This window comes from Rhincodon typus, chromosome 15 (genome assembly GCF_021869965.1).
Source record: "Rhincodon typus isolate 14 chromosome 15, sRhiTyp1.1, whole genome shotgun sequence".
Lineage (NCBI taxonomy): Eukaryota > Metazoa > Chordata > Chondrichthyes > Orectolobiformes > Rhincodontidae > Rhincodon > Rhincodon typus.
This window is the reverse complement of record NC_063346.1, coordinates 36958619-36977434: the sequence shown is the minus strand read 5'-3', so window position 1 is coordinate 36977434 and position 18816 is coordinate 36958619. Positions and strand designations below refer to the sequence as shown.

The following is an 18816-nucleotide window of genomic DNA, read 5'->3' as shown; positions in this document are numbered from 1 at the left end:
TTCGCACTGTTTCTGGGGTATTTGGGGCCTGTTAAAAAACTGGACGGTCTGTACCTTAAAAGGGCTGAAACATTGGCTGGAATATCATGATGAAAAGCGGGAGGGGTGCTATTTCTGCTGGTGACAGTTTAAATTAGACTGGCAGGGTTGGAAACTTGAGCAAAAGGTTCAGAAGGAAGTGAATCAAATTGGAAATGAATTTAGAGTTTTACTGAGTATGGAACAGATAACACAAAGGCTAGAAAATAGTCAACAAAAGAGTTTCCCTGTGATTCGTGGCACATAGTTCAATCTCCTTTGTTCTGTAATGTAATCACACAATAAACATTAACTTGTATTTTTTTTTTAAAAGAATTTCTTTTAGGTAAGGGAGCATAAATATCAAAGACAGTATAGATGTATTTGTCTGAATTTTCCAGTTTTCACCCTAAGTATTTTTTGAGTGAGATTCATGGCAACCAGTGTTGCATGACTCAAGGCAACTTTTCTCACAAAACGTTCTATGCTTGACTTCATTAATTATTTACCTGGGATCATCTCATGTCGCTGCATGACAGGAGAGGTAGAAGTAGTCACCGCTGCCAAGGACCTTGTGGCATTCATGTTGCTGGCACAATATTTAAAGCTGTACACAACTCAGACACTGCAAGCCAGAAACTGCCCCCCACACTGATGCTTTAGCCGCTACAATTAAGTCACATCCCAGAAACTGAGGTGAGCTCTTGGAGGTGCTGGTGGACAGTGAAGTTGTGGTGAGGAGGGCAGCACTTTATCCAATTCAATCGCAAGTATGTCACACTACCATACCCAGACAGCAAAAATACAGATAGAGATGCAGGTCACTGCAGTGTCCCACGTAAAACGCAGAACGCAGCAAGCAAGTTATGGTCTTCACTTGAACTGCCACCATAGCCTTCTGGTAGGCATTTGCTCGGCCACCACTTAGTCTAACTGTGCCATTGCATCAGTCTCTCACCAAGGCTTACAAACACCAAATGCCACTATTGCATGCGTCCCCTCCACTCAAAAGGCTCTTCCCTACCTCATCCTTGAAAAACTACTAACCACTCCTGCCTTCTGCAATTCCCACACATTCACTGGGCACACCTCACCAACTCGTCTGTTCCTGCATCAGCACTACTGGCTCTCCCACCTACTCCCATTGAAATCAAACGTTTCCTTTGTCTCAGGAAAAAAAGTGGTCCACACCTGCCAGATGGGATAATGAGAGAAACATAATGAGAGAAAAAGTGCCAGAGCAGTACACATACGTGGGGAAGGAGACTCTTCAATCAGCAACCAATCTTCATTCTTTATTCTATGCTGCTAAATCACACTCTTTTTCCATTACCATCAACGTTAATGCATTCTTAACCTGCACAAACATGTATCCTTCTTACACAATTAATTCTTTCTCTTATGCAGGTACTAGTGGCATCAATGACCACAGGATCTGAAGAAGCAGAAACTCAAGACCCTCAGTTCCACTTCACTTCTGAGGGAGGAAGCCATCAACCCTCAAAGGATGCACCAGCAAGGCTTTCACCTGTACCCTCCACCAGTTCAGAAGCTTTCAAGTCACTGTAATTTCTATAAGCATTCATCACTGACTTGTTTTCGCAGCAGGCTGAGGAAGAAACAATGCAATTCTCTGGCACTCAGGACTACCAAAGACCAGACACCTGTTCAGAACCTAGCAGAAGATGATCCCATAGACGTGGTCATGAATGATTTAATCAAATTGCTCTGATAAGCACAAACAGTAGGCAGGTTTATTAAAGGCAGTCGGTAACCTGGTTCAAAAGAATGCAAGAAGCCAAAAACATTATCAGAACCATGCCAGCTCCGGCATTCGTGCATCCAGCTGTCTCAATGGAGAGGTTGGTGACCAGTCTGTATCTGCTCGATGTGACAGGGATCTCTATCACTATAGGCCAGGCAGCATCAGAGGAGCAGGAAAGTTGACGTTTTAGGTCAGAACCCTTCTTCAGAAATGAAGAAGGGTCCCGACACAAAATGTCAGCTTCTCTGCTCCTCTGACGCTGCCTGGCCTGATGCGCAGTCCAGCTGCACATTATCTCTGACTCCAGCATCGGCAGTTCTTTTTTTCTCTATCACTATAGGTGCTCAGCATCATAAGCAAAGAGAGAGGGAGGAAAACAACCTTAATCTCACTCCAGGTGCCCCTTCCTCTCAGGGGAACAAGATGGTGCCATCAGTTACCAAGAAGGAGGAACCACACACAGGACCCCACTAAAAAGGTGGCTGGCACCTCCACCTGCCTGCATGACAAAACCTTAGGTTCTAGATGAGGATGATGAGTTTGCATCTAGGCAGGAAACTCTGAGCAGTCACAGACCCTCAACCTGAACACGTTAGGGACGACTGCCCAAATCTTCAATGTCAAGAGGACTAACTACAAGTTACAGTGTCCTTTTGTCCCGAACTACAGATGTCAGAACTGCAATTCAACATAATGGGACAGAATGGAAGTCCAAAACCCAAAGCCATATAGAAGGTATGGCTAACATAATTGTAAATGACCTCAGACATTTTTTTAAACATATACATGCCCTTGAGCGCTCATGTTGATGTTAGATCTGGTGAAGTTACACCCATGTGAAACGGCTCTTCAGACATCAAGGATGAAAAACGCAATGACTAAGCATTAGTCATCCTTCACAAGCAGTGGACTTCTTGGATGCAGACAATATAAAACATCAAGGATTTAGAATTATGTCATTTATTACTACAGCCAAAGACAACACAGAGGATAAATGTGGTATTCAGGGACCATGATAGGGGTTGCCCTGCATTTATCATTCCACACACATCCACCATGAGTGAAAGCACAGAATCAGTGACAATTCCACACAACTCTGCAGTGTTCATCTGATCTATCTGCTTTTCAAGGGAGCACACTGCCATTCAAGGCTGGGAGAGATACTACAGATAGTTCACATGCCCATTCTCCCTCAAAATGCAGGGAAGAAAAGCTGATGAAAGTGCTGCTACTCTCAGATTCAACAGTGCCCTACAGGACGCTGAACCATTTCAGGGCAATTTAGCAGCCTATGCCTACTCAAATGTTGAAGACCAACTAATAAAAAAGGGTGAAAACATGCTGCCTGAGGATTCCTTACATCCTCTGCACATTAGGAGGCCTCACAACATTTGTTTCTCATATGTTGACAGAAGTGTCAAGAGCTACCTAACTTTAGCACGTGATATAGTTCTGTCTTACTGACTGTTGCTTTCTCCCAAACGGTCAATACAGTCTGTAAAGCATTGATATTTCTAAGTGAAATATCCGAAGACAAACAAAAACATGAAGCACTTCAAAAATAACCAGGTCCATGTATCATTTGCAATAAACAGGAACTGATTACCATATAACCAGCAGAAATGTTAAGCAGTTAAATGAGTTCAAACCCAGCTCATTCATCTGGAAGTTATTTTCAATTAAGGTTCTCTCTGGCTTCTTGCATTCTATGTATTTCTGTATCATGCTGTCTTGGATATCACTCCAGGTCATTGTCCTGATCATCCTCCTCAAAAGATTGCTGAAGATTCTTCACTTAAGACATCCCAGCTTTGTCAGCTCCAGTTGTGAAGGAGACAGCATACTGCAATGATGCGTGCAACACTTCTAGCTTATACTGCAATATACTATTAGTGTGGTCAAGGCATCAAAACTTCATCCTAAGGAAGCTTATGGTACATTCCACGAGTGCCCTCGTGGAAGCATTGACAGCTCTGCACTGCTTCAAAGGACTTTACTAACATGTCATCATCCATGTTTAAAAGGGGTAGCTTTAGTCTCACAGAAGCCATTTCTGTACAGCCCAAGGGTTTGGAAGGAGGCAAAACCTGGATACCTCTCTATTAATGTACTAGTAATGGCAGCTCCCAGGATATCCAGCAGAGACCACAAAAATCTGTCATTGATGGTCGCATATCATTTGAAAATTGGTGGACTGGAAGTCTTTTCTGAAGGCAGACAATAGGACATTTTCAAAGTAATATGGATGAAGTCAATAATGCCCTGTACCTGTGGGAAGCCACGGTGGAAAATCCCACTGCTGCTCAACTCTCTTGGTTACAGGAGAAGGAAATACAGGTAGTTCTCCTATAACGCAATAGTTGTATTCTTGTGTGACCATGCGCTTTAGAAAATCACTTTATAGGGAGGAAGAAAAAAAAAGCAGAAATACCCATAAACAATTGACATCTGGAGGAACTGGCTGTTACATTACAGTTGCATCTGTGAGTCGAGAAATAGAGATATCACAAGTCCTCAGCTGCACCTTAAAAATAAGCCACTGGTATAAAAATTCAGGGCAGCTATAACCTTGAAGTCCACCAGGACATTAGGGCCACCGAATTCTTTTGAGCACAACAACAGCTTCAGCAGATGACAATTTGGTGGTGACAACCTGCAACATCTTTAATTTGCACCTACACAGTTATAGAAAATAACAGCAAGGCCTGTAGTTCTGAGGTTGCATCATTCTCCTTGGGGAACTTTCACTTGCCGTTTCTTCCTCTGGAGGCATGAAGCAGATACTGGAGGTTTGTTCTTGCTGGGCTTAGTAATGAAGTCATGATTGCTCCCTATTTCGATGCTGTTTTTATATTTGAAGAAAAATGACCAGGACTCCAACCATGGTGATGCTCATGTCAGATGCATTAGCAGAAAATCTGTGGGGAACTTTTGAAAAAAAGTACCATTTCACCCACAGTATCTCAATCCTCATATCAAATCAAATGAAGCAACATGTAATGCCATCACATGCTAGGTCCTGCAGGCTTCCAAAGGAGGTGGCTGTCACGTCTCCACAAGGAGGTGGTTGTCATGTCTCCACAAGAAGGTATTCAATCGTATCAAAACGCATGTTGCGCAGCCAAACTTTACATAACTGCAGGATTCTACTCCTCCAAATGTGAACCGACATCATCATCCCAAGAAAAGACTCCCTTCTACCTTAATTATGTCCACTTACAATTCAGAGTGCAAACGTGGCGACTCTGAGCACTGTCATCCAGTTACAGTTACGACAAGTTTCAGAAATGCCAAGCTCAGGTGACTCTTTTCGGTTACCTTGTCTGACTACATTTGCTTAGTTGACATGACAGAGGCGAATCAGTGTGAACAACATATTGGTCATGACTGCTTGCAGCCATAATCTGTCATGTACATTCTTAGACAATGAGTGACCTGTCGATGAAGTACAATTCGATGTCAGGTGGATGCATGATTAAATGCAATTGCCCCTAGAATGGTCTCACAACCAAACAATTTTACTCCACCCACTCTGCAAGTGTTAGCAGCTATTTTATACCATAGATGATAAAGATAAAGTTGCCATAGTCTTACTAGGCTATGGGACAGCTCTCTCATTAGAGAGATAACTAGTGGTGGTTGAACCAGAGGGTCATCACATTTCAGGAGAGAAGAGAGGTTGAAAAGGAGAGTCCTTCATGGCAACCTCAGACAGAGCAGGAACTGAATCCACTTTGTTGGTTGGCATCACTCTGCATTATAAATCAGCCATCCAGCCAACTATGCTAACTGACTCCCTATTGTTATTGTACAACTGACTTTAGACTGGAGATGACAAAGTTTCAACTTCATGAATGATTTGTAGGTTCCACCTGAGAGAAGCACTGGGGAGAATAATTTTGCATGTTCCCTTTTGCACTGCTGCCCCAGTGACCTTTCAAGCCTTTCCAGGTTTCCATTCAGCCCCTTGACATAACCAATGACCACAATTTATCCCTAGAGCACAAAGCTTTGAAAATTGCCATGCCACTCTTGACCATTCACTTTACCCATGTTGAGGCCAGAGCAATAGTAACTGGTGAAACCATGTTTTGTCTAATTTTGTTTTCTTCTGTATGAACCTGAGAAGAAGAATGGAGTATTCAGGGATCTTATGGTGAAAACAGAGGTACACGTAGGTCCAGATAAGCAAGCGGCAAACTGTTGCTGCTGATGCCAGAGAGCTGGTCTGACATTCATGTCAGGGTGCTGTCTTGTTTCTCAGGGAGTAGCAGAGTGTTGGGAGTGGCCTACAAATAGTTGCTCTATTTAATGATGAGATGCAAATGCAAGGTTATGTGTTAGCTGGAATGTTGCAGGCTTTTTTGGGTTGGAAGGGAAACTCTTCCCACAATCCCAGTACATATTGACCCCTGTCTGGATCTAATTTCAGAAAATGAAGTTTGAGTGGAAGGTGTATTAGTGTGAGAGCATTTTCTGGGTGGTGAAGATAATTTACTTACATTTGGTGTGATTAGGCAAAACACAATGGTAGATCTAAAGTGTAATAGTTTAAATTGGGCAACAGTCAATTGTACTTTGCTGAAATGTGATTTGGCAAAAAGTGGAACAGACACTTAAAGGTAAATCAGTAACAGTAGCGGGAAGCAAAGAGAACCTACACCAAATATCTTCCCATAAAAATACAGGTGATTTCCAAAAGCTAGACCATTACTGAATGTCAAAGAGCATATATTATATATGAAGAATAAAGCAAAATAGGAAAGCTCATTAGTGATGCAAAATTTAGCAAAGTATAGAAAGTACAGGGTGAAGTTAAAAAGGAAATGGCCATGAATCGTAAATTATTTTCCACCTGCATTCATAAAATAGGGAGATTATGCAATGTGGTACCAATATTAGATGGTACAAACAGTGGGGGTGAATATTAAAGGATTTAACAGCTTTGACAAAAGATAAATCAACAGTCATGGGTAAAATGTATCACAGACTAAGAGAAGCCAGGGAAGAAACTGCAGAGGCTCTGACCATCAGTTTCAAAACTGCCTGGCGGCAGCAAAGTGCTGAAGAACAGAAGGACTCCTCACATTGTACCATTATAGGCGTGAAGACTTGTGCTTCAGAATTAGCTGTTGCAATACAAAGTTACAAGACAGCCACTATCTGAGAATGGAAAATTGCTCAGATTTCACATCCATAAAAAAGCAGGACAAATCTAATCTGGCAAATAATTACTCCTTTAGTCGAGTCTAACTCATTAGCAAAGTGATGGAAGGTGTCATCAACAGTGCTAGCAAAATCCACTTGTTAGGACCACTCAACTCCACAACTTATAAAGCCATTTTTCTGCAAATAGGCCAAATTCTAGAGGTGAGTTGAGTGTTTCCCGATTACATCAAGATAGCAACTGACCCAAGTGTGGCATCAAGGAGTTCTGTGAAAACAGAATTCAATAAGAATTGGAGTGGAAGGTCTCCACTGTTTGAAGTCATACCTAGCATAAGGAGAAAGGTTGTAGCTGTTGGAAGCCAGTCATCTCAGGACATTACTCCGAATAATTCCTGTAGCAGTGTCTTAAGTCCAACCAAGTTCAGCTGCTTCATTAAGGACTTTCCCTCCATCATTAAAAAAAAAGGTTAAAAGTGAGATGTTTCCTGATTATTAAACTATGTTCAGTATCATTTATGATAGCTCAGATACTGAAGCCCACGTGCACGAAGAACTGGACAACATTCAGGCTTGAGCTATTAAATGGCAAATGACCACTGTGGATCACGTGTCAGGCAATGAGCATCTCCAACAAGAGAGAATCTAATCATCTTACTTTGACTTAAACAGACTGACAATTAATGAATCCCCAACTATTAACATTCTTGACCAAAAGCTTGTCTAGACTAGTCATATAAATACTGTGGCCACAAGATGAGGTTAGAGTCAGGGAATCTGGCATTGGGTAAATCATCCTGTCTCCCCAATTCCTCTCTGCAATCACAAAGCACAAGCCAGGAAAGTAATGGAAAGCTCTTCACTACTCCAATTCTCAAGAAGCAGCCTTGTTAACCATATAGCTAATCACATTTGATTAGTAAAATTAAAGAAATATAGACATTGTTTTTAAGCACGGAATCTCAACACACACAGTTCACACATATATTTTAACACTTTTATGCAATTGTTAGCAAAATTGCATGGTGAAAATCAGAATGTGATTTTGTTTCAGTCATAGTGAATGCTTTGCATCCTTGGTAACTCAAGGATGGCAAATGCTTATTATGCAAGCATATGCAAGACGCAGATTTACCTACATTGAGCGTGTAAGCTAAGGTGCTTTCTATTAATAGTCAGTGCATTGTTTAAAAAGATGTCACCATGACAGCAATTTCTATTGAACGCCAGTTGTGCAATTAAAACAAAGAAGAACTGCAGACACTGGAAATCTGAAACAAAAATAAATTGCTGGAGAAAATCAGCAGGTCTGGCAGTATTTGGTGGAGCAAAACTAAGCTTGTCCCATAACTTAAATAGTCAAGAAGAGTCTCAAATTTAATTCACAAGTGCATTAAGCTGTGATCTCAAGCACGAAATTTACAACAGTCTTGACAAGACAAGGACAATGCCAGCAATTGCTCCCCACCAATGCCATACCGTGAACTTGGCTGGCAGATTGAAAATGATAATGAAGTCCTGCCATTAAATTCAGCAGGATATGAATGATCCCAGGAATCACATACCCCAACATAACGCATTACTTGAAATATTTGTTAAGCAGGGGAGCACTACAGCTTGCATGAAGACAAACCAGAGCATACTTACTGTTGCATAATCCTCTTAGTACATTCAGTGACTGAAGAGGGCAAAGTTTCCATTAGTTATTACTTAATACATAAAGTTTTAACTTCAATCTCAGTTTCCCTGCAGGAATTTTCACTCTCTGAACTATGTTCCAGTCAGAAAGATGATTGGATCACAGGTATTTTCCATATCTGATTTTCACTAACAGCAGTTATTGCAAAAAAGTGAATACTTGCTTGGAGAAGCAGGAGAAATAGTTGCTGATTACTCTTGAAATGGAACATTGCATCACAACACAGATTCCAATCTAAAAGACAGCCAAGAACACAACTCAAAAATGCTTGAAGTTTTCAAAATGTGATAGAGGGTTTTAAGTACAGTGAACTCTGAGTGAAACTGTCAACATGCACCAGCAGTCAGGCACTTGTATCTTCAGTTACTGGGCCACAGCAAAAGTTAAAAATTGACCTGCGACATGATAAGCAATATTTCTTTAGTAATCAGCTATATTTAAAATTCAAGCAAAACTGATTATAGCCATGCAATGAGTGTCACAAATTATGAACCATCTGATCATTGAACTTCTATGAAAATACTTGATCCTCAAACTAACCCAGATGTCAGAAAACAATCACAACAGAACATGTGACAGAGCATAACTAACGCAATAGAAACTTTTCTGGCATTGCCTCTAATCTGCAGGCTAACAGTTTCAATGCCAAACACTGTGAACTTTAAACTTACTGGGGACTTCAACTTTGTACCAATACTCATCAATAAAACATGCATGGTTGTGTTTTCCTCTTTTTCCAAATTATAATGCAAATATTACCTACGACAGTCTCAACATTTTCCAAGATGCAGATTTTCTTTTGTTCCCAATTATCTGTGGAAGGATTTGAAATGTGTCAACCAATCATCTATAGATAATTAACTGTGCTTTGTTTGGGGGTATAATATGGACAGTAAGAACAGAATCTTGGCTGATTGAGTTCTGTAAGTAAACATCTGAAATTTTGACTTTCTAAACTATATGTCTAATGGAAAGTTTTGAGAGTCACACTCAAGTTTCATGCTTTCGGCCAACTGAGGTATGCTGGAAGAGACACAGAAAATAAGACAAAAGAATGCACAAGCAAGCAGACGGATTAGAAAAACTTGACCACACAACTTGATTCTCCATTTGTTGAGATAAACCTAACAACTGAAATATGGATAGTGGTCAGCTGCTAGAATAATCACTTGCAAATTCAGAAGATCGTAGTTTCAAATATTATACCAAGAGTTGAGCTGTAACTCCAGTTTAGTACCAAAGCAGTGCTGCATTAATTGTACTGTTCCTTTCCAAATGAGATTTTAAGCTGAGATTTTAAACTCTGTCCTTCCTAGTAGTATAGCTAATTGAAAACAACTCCATTACACTACTTGGAGTCTGTTGAGGGACATCTTGGTATTGTAAACCTTCCAAACAGAAAAGTTAAAGATACAGTAGGGTAGGAAAAGTAGTAACAGAGGAATGAGATTACTGAAGTACTGTACAATGAATCATAATCCACCAAATTAAAAAGGAAAGCTAAAAGTAATTTTCAATTAACTCAAGTTCAAGAATCCAGTAGAACCTGGATTGGAAAAGCAGGTATCAGAAGCTAGTGATTCCTGGGACAAGAGCGGAAGGCAGTATTCCAGTCATGAATTGAACGTGGAAAAGAAATCTGAGCTCATGGCTGAGCATTACACTCATATTTTGCATATTCGGGCTGAGTCAAAGCAAGTAAAATCAGGAAATATGATGGAGTCAAGACAGGAGATAGGAGATTATTTGCTGCGACCAAATAGAATTCTTACTTCATGACCAATATTAATATGCAAGATGGCTCAGGTTTTAAGTTGAGCAGGTAAAATGAAAAAATTGCCAAGGACTATTAAAGCAGAGAGGCTGTCAGCATGCACATAGAAACTGAACACATGCGTTTGCATTTTAGTTAGCGTTACAAACAGATAACCTATATAAAGCAAGGAAATGCAACAATGCCCGAGTCACCTGGCAAAGAAGCCACTAGATCTGACGTAATATTTATGTTGCAGACCAAAATGTAATAATGAGAAAACAGTACCATAGAGATGGACTGTAAAAGAAAATACTTGGCGGACTTGACAACTATGAAGGAAACAATGGAGAGATCAAGGAGCAGCAGCAAACCAAAATTGCTCTATGTATAATTCTGACCTCTAATAGAGCAACAGTCAAAAAGAGCAATCTCTGAAGTATTGTCATAGGGTTACAGCAATATCAAATTCTTACCTTGAGGCTTCAGCTCACAGCCTTCAGTTCAAAGATCAAAAGTTTAATCAACCAAGCTAAGTTGACACAATGTTAAAGCCCATACAATAGAAATGACAGTGGCGGAATGGACAGGTACGAAGTTGGCTGTGTGACATAAAGTAGTGAGGAATGATGTTTTTCAGCCTGGAGGAAGGTATGCAGCATCATTCCCGAGGGATTGGTTTTAGCACCATTGCTTGTCTTGAATACTATCTGTGTGTTCATAAATTATAACTTCAAAATATCAGCTGGCAATAAACTTGGAACTGTGTGCACACAAAGAGTTTTGAGCCTCAAGACAACATAGAAAGGCTCGTGGAATGGGGCGACATGTGGGAGCTGAAATTTACCACAGGTGTCCATATTTCAGTTAACCTTTGAAGACTCAAACAATGACAGACGTATATGAATGTAAAATCTGAACTGATGTGGGCATGGTAGTTGCTATTTTGAAATAAGAAAAAAAATACATTATATTAATGTTACACTGTTTATTCAATATATTAATCAAGCAAAGATACCTTTAATTATGATGAGAGGATCAAATTCCCTGTAAAACCCTGTCAAATTAAATTGTCTTCAGCATCCAATAGTTTATAGAATTCAGTGTTAGTCTGGCTATGACATAATCATTAAGTTCTTGTTTTGGAGCAGTTGTGATGTTTTGGTTTCAGAATTATCCATCTATGAAAAAAAAATCATCTTCCTCACCATCCAATTAACCAATTTTCTGAATAATCCATTGACTGTTGTACAGCAACAGCATCCCACAAATTGATGTCAAAACCCCAAGTGTACATATTTGTGCTCTTTGTGAAGGTCTTCTCTCCATCAAATATCCACTTAATCCATACTACAAAATATGATCCTTGTATGACTTGTTGAGGAACACATCCAAACAGTTTACCTATAGCTGGCAGCATCCCTGCATAACGACAATTTGAACTTAATTTCTTTGCAGACGCGTCTTCATCTCATTAGTTATATAGGACCTAGTGTCCACAAAAATATGCTGCAGTATGTACGCAGGCCACTGGGATTCCTATTCAGACAATTGATCCACATCTTAAATTGCATCCTCATTTAATCACTGTCATGACCATACATGAAAACTCCAGCAAGACACTTGATTTTCAGCAAGGTCTCGCATTTGTAAATTATAATAGGCTTTAACTTCATTCTGATAGGCATGCAGGTTGGAATCACCGTAAATCTCATTGTGTCCTGCGGTTTCATTTTAATTGTTTTTGAACCTTACCACAATTCAGTGGCTAGGCAGACAAAACAAAAAATCAAGAGTCATCCATACTGTCAATATAATAGTGTAAAAAGCACTATTTTTTTGTTGCTGTCTGATGTTGAATTGCCAGAAAGTTTAGTAAAGGCCTTTTGGTAACCTGAACAATTTTGACATTCTACTGAAATGCAACACATTTGTTTCATAAATCAGGTACACCGTCTGGCTGTGCTCTGAAATCTTTGTTGGAATCAGGGTTTGTTTTGCCTTATGTAACAGTGTACGTACATACTGTATGTAGGGGGAGGCAATGGCCTCATGATGTTATCACTAGACTATTAATCCAGAGAGCCAAGTAATGGTTTGGGACTTGGCTTGAAGCTTGCCATAGCAGATTGTGGAATTGATTTCAATTTGAAAAATCTTGAATTAATACTTGAATGATGACCATGAAACCACTGTCAATTGTTGCAAAAACTCATATTGATGACCTTTGTGGAAGGAAACCGTCACCCTTACCTGCTCTGGTCTACACGTTAATCTAGATCCACAGCAATGCGGTTGACTCTTAACTGCCCTTTGAGCAATTACAGATGGGGCAATAAATGCCAGCCCACCCAGTGACAACCACATCCCATGAATGAATTTTTAAAAATTATGATGGTGAAAACATTCTGACAATTTAAGGATCATCCCCAAACATGTTCATCAAGCTCAGGTCAATACCTGGTCCCTGTACACATGATGTATTCAGTCCTGGGTTGGTTGATGCTGCTGTTCGGTCCAGAGTTTTCAAGTTGAAAACATCTATTTTTGCACAGGGATGGTGGGAACTGCAGATGCTGGAGAATCTGAGATAACAAGGTGTAGAGCTGGATGAACACAACAGGCCAAGCAGCATCAGAGGAGCAGGAAAGCTGACGTTTCGGGTCTAGACCCTTCTTAAGAAATGGGGGAGGGGAAGGGGATTCTGAAATAAATAGGGAGAGAGGGGGAGGCAGATAGAAGATGGATAAAGGAGTAGATAGGTGGAGAGGAGACAGACAGGTCAAAGAGGCGGGGATGGAGCCAGTAAAGGTGAGTGTAGGTGGGGAGTTAGGATGGGGGTAGGTCAGTCCAGGGAAGACAGACAGGTTAAGGAGGTGGGATGAGGTTGGTAGGTAGGGGGTGGGGGTGGGGGTGGGGGTGGATAGGTGGGAGGATGGATGGACTGGGAGTCGGTAGGCTTGAAATGGATATCGGTTTTGAGGTGGTTGCCAGAGATGGAAACAGAGAGGTCCAGGAAGGAGAGAGAGGTATCAGAGATCGTCCAGGTGAACGCAAGGTTGGGGTGGAAGGGGTTAGTGAAGTGGATGAACTGTTTGAGCTCCATGTAAGAGCACGAGGCAGCGCCGATACAGTCAACAATGTAACAGAGGAAGAGGTGGGGGATAGGGCCAACATAGCTTCGGAAGAGGGATTGTTCCTGGAATCCACCTGGAAACCAATATCTATTTCAAGCCTACCGACTCCCACAGCTACCTAGAATACACCTCCTCTCACCCACCTTCCTGCAAAAAGGCCATCCCCTATTCCCAATTTCTTCACCTCCGCCGCATCTGCTCCCGAGATGAGGCATTCCACTCCCGGACATCCCAGATGTCCTCGTTTTTCAAGGACCGCAACTTCCCCTCCACAGGAGGTCAAAAATGCCCTCAACCGCGTCTCTCATTTCCCGCAACTCATCCCTCACACCCCTCCCCGCAAGAACAATCCCCCTCGTCCTCACGTACCACCCCACCAACCTCCGGATCCAACGCATCATCCTCCGGCACTTCGGCCATCTGCAATCTGACCCCACTACCAAAGACATTTTTCCCTCCCCACCCTTATCTGCCTTCTGGGGAGACCACTCTCTGCGTGACTCCCTTGTCCACTCCACACTCCCCCCAGCCCCACCACTTTTCCCTGCAACCGCAAGAAGTGCTACACCTGCCCCCACACTACCTCCCTCACCCCCATCCCAGGCCCCAAGAAGACCTTCCACATCAAACAGATGTTCACCTGCACATCAACTAATGTGGTACACTGTATCCGCTGTTCCCAATGTGGCCTCCTCTACATCGGGGAAACCAAGCGGAGGCTCGGAGACCGCTTTGTGGAACACCTACGCTCGGTTCGCGACAAACGACTGCACCTCCCAGTCGCGAACCACTTCAACTCCCCCTCCCACTCCTTGGACGACTTGTCCATCCTGGGTGTCCTCCAGTGCCACAACGATGCCACCCGAAGGTTGCAGGAACAGGACCTCATATTTTGCTTGGGAACCCTGCAGCCCAACGGTATCAATGTGGACTTCACAAGCTTCAAAATCTCCCCTCCCCCGACCGCATCCCAAAACCAGCCCAGCTCGTCCCAGCCCCCCAAACCAGTCCATCCTTCCTCCCACCTATCCACTCCTCCCACCTCAAGCCCCACCCCCACCTCCGACCTACTAGCCTCATCCCGCCTCCTTAACCTGTCCGTCTTCCCTGGACTGACCTACCTGAACTCCCCACCTACAATCACCTTACTTGCTCCATCCCAGCATCTTTGACCTGTCTGTCTTCTCTCCACCTATCTTCTCATCTATCCATCTTCTATCTGCCTCCCCTTCCCCTCCCCTTTTTCTGAAGAAGGGTCTAGGCCCGAAACATCAGCCCTCCTGCTCCTCTGATGCTGCTTGGTTCATCCAGCTCTACACCTTGTTATCTACTTTTCCACAGGGCTTTTCAACACAGCAATCAGACCTCAAGGATTAGTTAGTTAAGCCGTGTCCATTATTTTTAAATACTGCAAGGGTCTAAAGAAGCCATGTTGCTTTGGAACTCATAGCCCTAAAATTTTAGTTCGTGACCCCAATGGGATGCCATGGTCTTGGGTATCTTCTTTTAGGTACGATTACTGCTTCTTCCTTGCTTGTAGTAGTTTTCCACTAATATTGCCTCGATGAAGCACATTTGACACGAGCAAATGTACGATCCTTAGCCTGAATCCAGGTGCATACTTGATTTGTTTTGTTGAAAGTCTTATTTCCCTTTGAGGGGTTTTATCTCAAATTTCCACAAATCCTGCAACACAGCCTATACTGTATGCTCGATCCCTTTCAAATGTGAATGCAGCACATCATAGTCAGGAAGATTTGGTGGCAGTGGGGAACTCTGTTGCTGTGAGGTAGGCTCGTATGCCAAGTATATGCAAAAGCGTTATTTTTGGCCCTGTAAAACTGGGTTGTTTTATCATCAGATTGACTGGTACACAACAATCTACATGTGGAAAGGAAGAAACAGATAATATAGAACGAATTAAGATCATTGCTAAAAGAAGTGCAGGAACAGAGAGGTCCAGAGGTATATGTGCACAAATCTATTGATGGCAGTAGAACAGGTTATGAAAGTTGGTTTTAACATGTGTGGGATACTCTGTTTAATAACTAGAGGCATAGAGAATAGAAGAAAGGAACATAAAGCAAACCTTTATAAGAACTCTGTTTTAGCCTCAACTGGAATATTGTATCCAATTCTCAGCACCATACTTGGGAAGGAGGTGAAGGCACTAGACAGGGTGTTGAAAAGACTTATGCAAACAGTTTCAGGAATGAGGAACTTCAGTTACACTGAGACTGGAGAAGTCAGGGCTGGTCTTCTTGGAGGAGAAAGCTTAAATAAGATGTGATAAAAATATTCAAAAAAGGGATCCGGACAGAGTTAATAAGAAGAAACTGTTCCTATTGACAGAAGGGTTGAGAACCAAAGAATTCCAATTTAAGATGAGTGGCAAAGGAATCAGAAGGAAAAACCTTTTTAATTAACCAGTGCCAGGATATGGAGTGCACTGCCTGAGTGTGTACTGGGGAGGTAGATTCAATCATGGCTTTCAAAAGAGAATTGCATAATAAGCAATAAAGGAAAAATAAACTGCAGAACTACACAGAAAAGGCAGGTGAATGGGACGAGTCATGTTTCTCTTGCATAGAGCAGGCACACAAGTGAACACCCTCGCTACGCCAAAGCCATTCTATGATTCCATGGCTCACTGTACAACTTAACCACAACTGCTACAATGGTTCAGTTCGGTACTCTCAGCACATATAGATCGGAAAGATCCCATGTTCATGACACATTCAATGGCATATTTACCCAATGAACCAAGAAATGTTGTGATATCCTCATTAATTTCACAGTCATACACATTTACTTGGAAATCACCTTTAGTAAGAGGGAAAGCAATTATAGATTTTTCATTTCTTGCTGTGAATCTGAAGAGTTCAAGATAAAAAAATAGTGCTGTTTTAAAGCAAATTAATCTGAATAAAATCATAAAGCAGGTGATAACATTAAAATGTGTAGTCACATCTTGAAATTCACAAAAGATAAATGAGGATTCTGCTACATCAGCAGTTTTGAAGTATTAACTCCACCTGAGAAGGTTCTTTCCAAATCCCCAGTTTGCCACTCACTCCAAAATTTACATGCTCAAATTGTCCATATTTACCCATATTGACCTTCAAGAAACAGATATGGAAACCACGTGGGCAGACTGAAATTCACTATGCATGTCTGCTTTCAATTTTTTTTGAGGGGAAAACTTTTTTTGTAATATAAGCACAATGTGTCAATCATTTAAAAAAATAAAGCCATCACCTACAGTAATGTTTCAAAGTGAAAGCAGACATCCTAAAATAAAGAAGCAAAGAAGCAAGTTTTTTTCCAATGTCTTGTGGTGGTACAGTGGTTAGCACTGCTGCCTCATAGCACCAAAGATCCAGGTTCAATCCCAGTCTTGGGTGACTATCTTGGTGGAGTTTGCACATTCTCCCCATGTCTGCACGGGTTTTTGCCAGGTGTTCCCATTTCCTCCCACAGTCCAAAGATATGTAGGTGAGGTTCATTGCCATGCCAAACTGTCCCATAGTGCCCACAGATGGGTAGGCAAGGTGGATGAATCACGCTTAATGCGGAGTTGTGGGGAGGGGATGGGATGGGGGTGGGGAAGAGCGCCATGGGTTAGGTGGGATGTTCTTCAGAGAGTCAGTGCAGACTTGATGCACCGTGGCTTTTCTCTGCAGTGTAGAGATTCAATTTTTCTCTTGAACATTCATGGGTACTATAGTGATGCCCAATTAAAGTAAATTAAATACATTCCTATTTTTGAGATGCTAACTGAAACACAAATTTGTGTACAAATTTAAATATCATTTAGACTCAAAGACCATACATCACACTGTGTAAAAGTCAATTAATGAACAATTTGAACATTTTAAAATTTCACACATTCGAAGTGTCAGATGAAATAGGGCAAGAGATTGATGTAGGCATTTCACATAAAAAAAACTGTTTCTTATGTAATTAAACAAAATGGACTCTATTATACGACAGCGTCTGATGGGTATAGTTAATGATCCTAAACGGGCAGTCTTACAAAATGGCTAAACTTTCCTTCTATTGCTAACACATCATGAAGTGATAAAGTGCACCAAATACATGATTTGAAAGGCAGTAAACGCAAAATTCTTTCTTCTATAAACTCAAAAAATAAACTTTTCCAGTCACATTTTCATTAAGACAGTACCACTTTAACACGTGGGCAACCTGTGATATCCACCGAATTGGCTGCATTATAAATGAGGGCATCGACGGAGCTGTCTTTAAAACACGATTTGTGAACTCCTCTGCGACGTGACAAACACTAGAAATTAGCTTTCACCGAACATCCACGGAGAGAAGGATTACCTGAAGCCACCTCCACAATGGCGGGGGGGGAAATAAAAGAATCAAGTAAGAACTCTTACCCCAAGACTCCCTCGCTGTAGTTCCGGCTTTTCCAGGGAGTTCCGTTGTAATGGCCATTTCCAGACAAGAGGCTGTAGTTTAACCCGAAAGTGCTGGCCTTGTTGTCCCGTTTCCTCTTATTGCCCGTACCACTGGTCCTATTGCTGTTGTCGGGGTAGCCCTTCCGGCAGCCACCTTCTCCTGGGCTGGCTGGGAAGTTACTGTTATTTGCGCTGGGCTCGAGTGGGAGGAAATCCCTCTGAACGCCCAAGTCCCCTCCTCCCTGGCTGCTCCTATCTCTCAACATAGTCTCGGTGCCCACACTCGTTGCTGCCGTCGCCGTTGCCGCCGCACAGTTATTATTAAAGAACAGATTCCTCAGCCCTTGCGTCGTTTCCCAAATTTGCATCCACAAAATGTTGGCAGGTCCGAGCTGTTCTGGCTGAAACCAGGCTACCCTCGGATCCATCAAACGAGGACGGGGTTAATACTCACTGAAAACGAGCGTCTGTTCGTTTTCTCTTTCTCCTGACCCTCCGCTCGGTCTCTAATAACCGTCTTCTTTTTCTCTCCCTCCCACCATCCGTCAGCTCCTCTGTCTTGTCGGATACCCCCGTCAGCTTGTCACCGGGCCGGAACGAGAACAATCTCAACAGCAATGGCGACAGGCGCTTCACTGCACATGCGCGCGGCGTGCCCTGGCCGCCGTATGACTCGCGAACTGGAAGCTGCGAACTCCTCGCGCAACAATTGGCCGCCCGTTGTGATGTCACGGCGACGAAGATGTTACGCGACAAAGAAAGGGTCTCGCGCGTACGTTCTTTTTTCGGTTTATATTCGAACGGTCTCTTTAACGTTTACACCTCCCCCCCACAAAATACATGCACAACTG

The 18816-nt window shown here is 42.1% G+C and overlaps 1 protein-coding gene across 2 annotated transcripts in view; it reads right to left on the bottom strand.

Moving 5' to 3' along the window:
- The window catches only part of tent4b (terminal nucleotidyltransferase 4B), a 67958-nt gene extending 49550 nt beyond the window's left edge, over positions 1-18408 (bottom strand). For both annotated transcript variants that reach the window (XM_048606029.1, XM_048606030.1), the window contains exon 1: positions 17945-18408. In XM_048606029.1, coding sequence (XP_048461986.1) covers positions 17945-18393 — 449 coding nt within the window. In that variant the 5' untranslated portion in view covers positions 18394-18408. The remainder of the gene's footprint in view (positions 1-17944) is intronic.
- Positions 18409-18816: the final 408 nt, after the last annotated feature.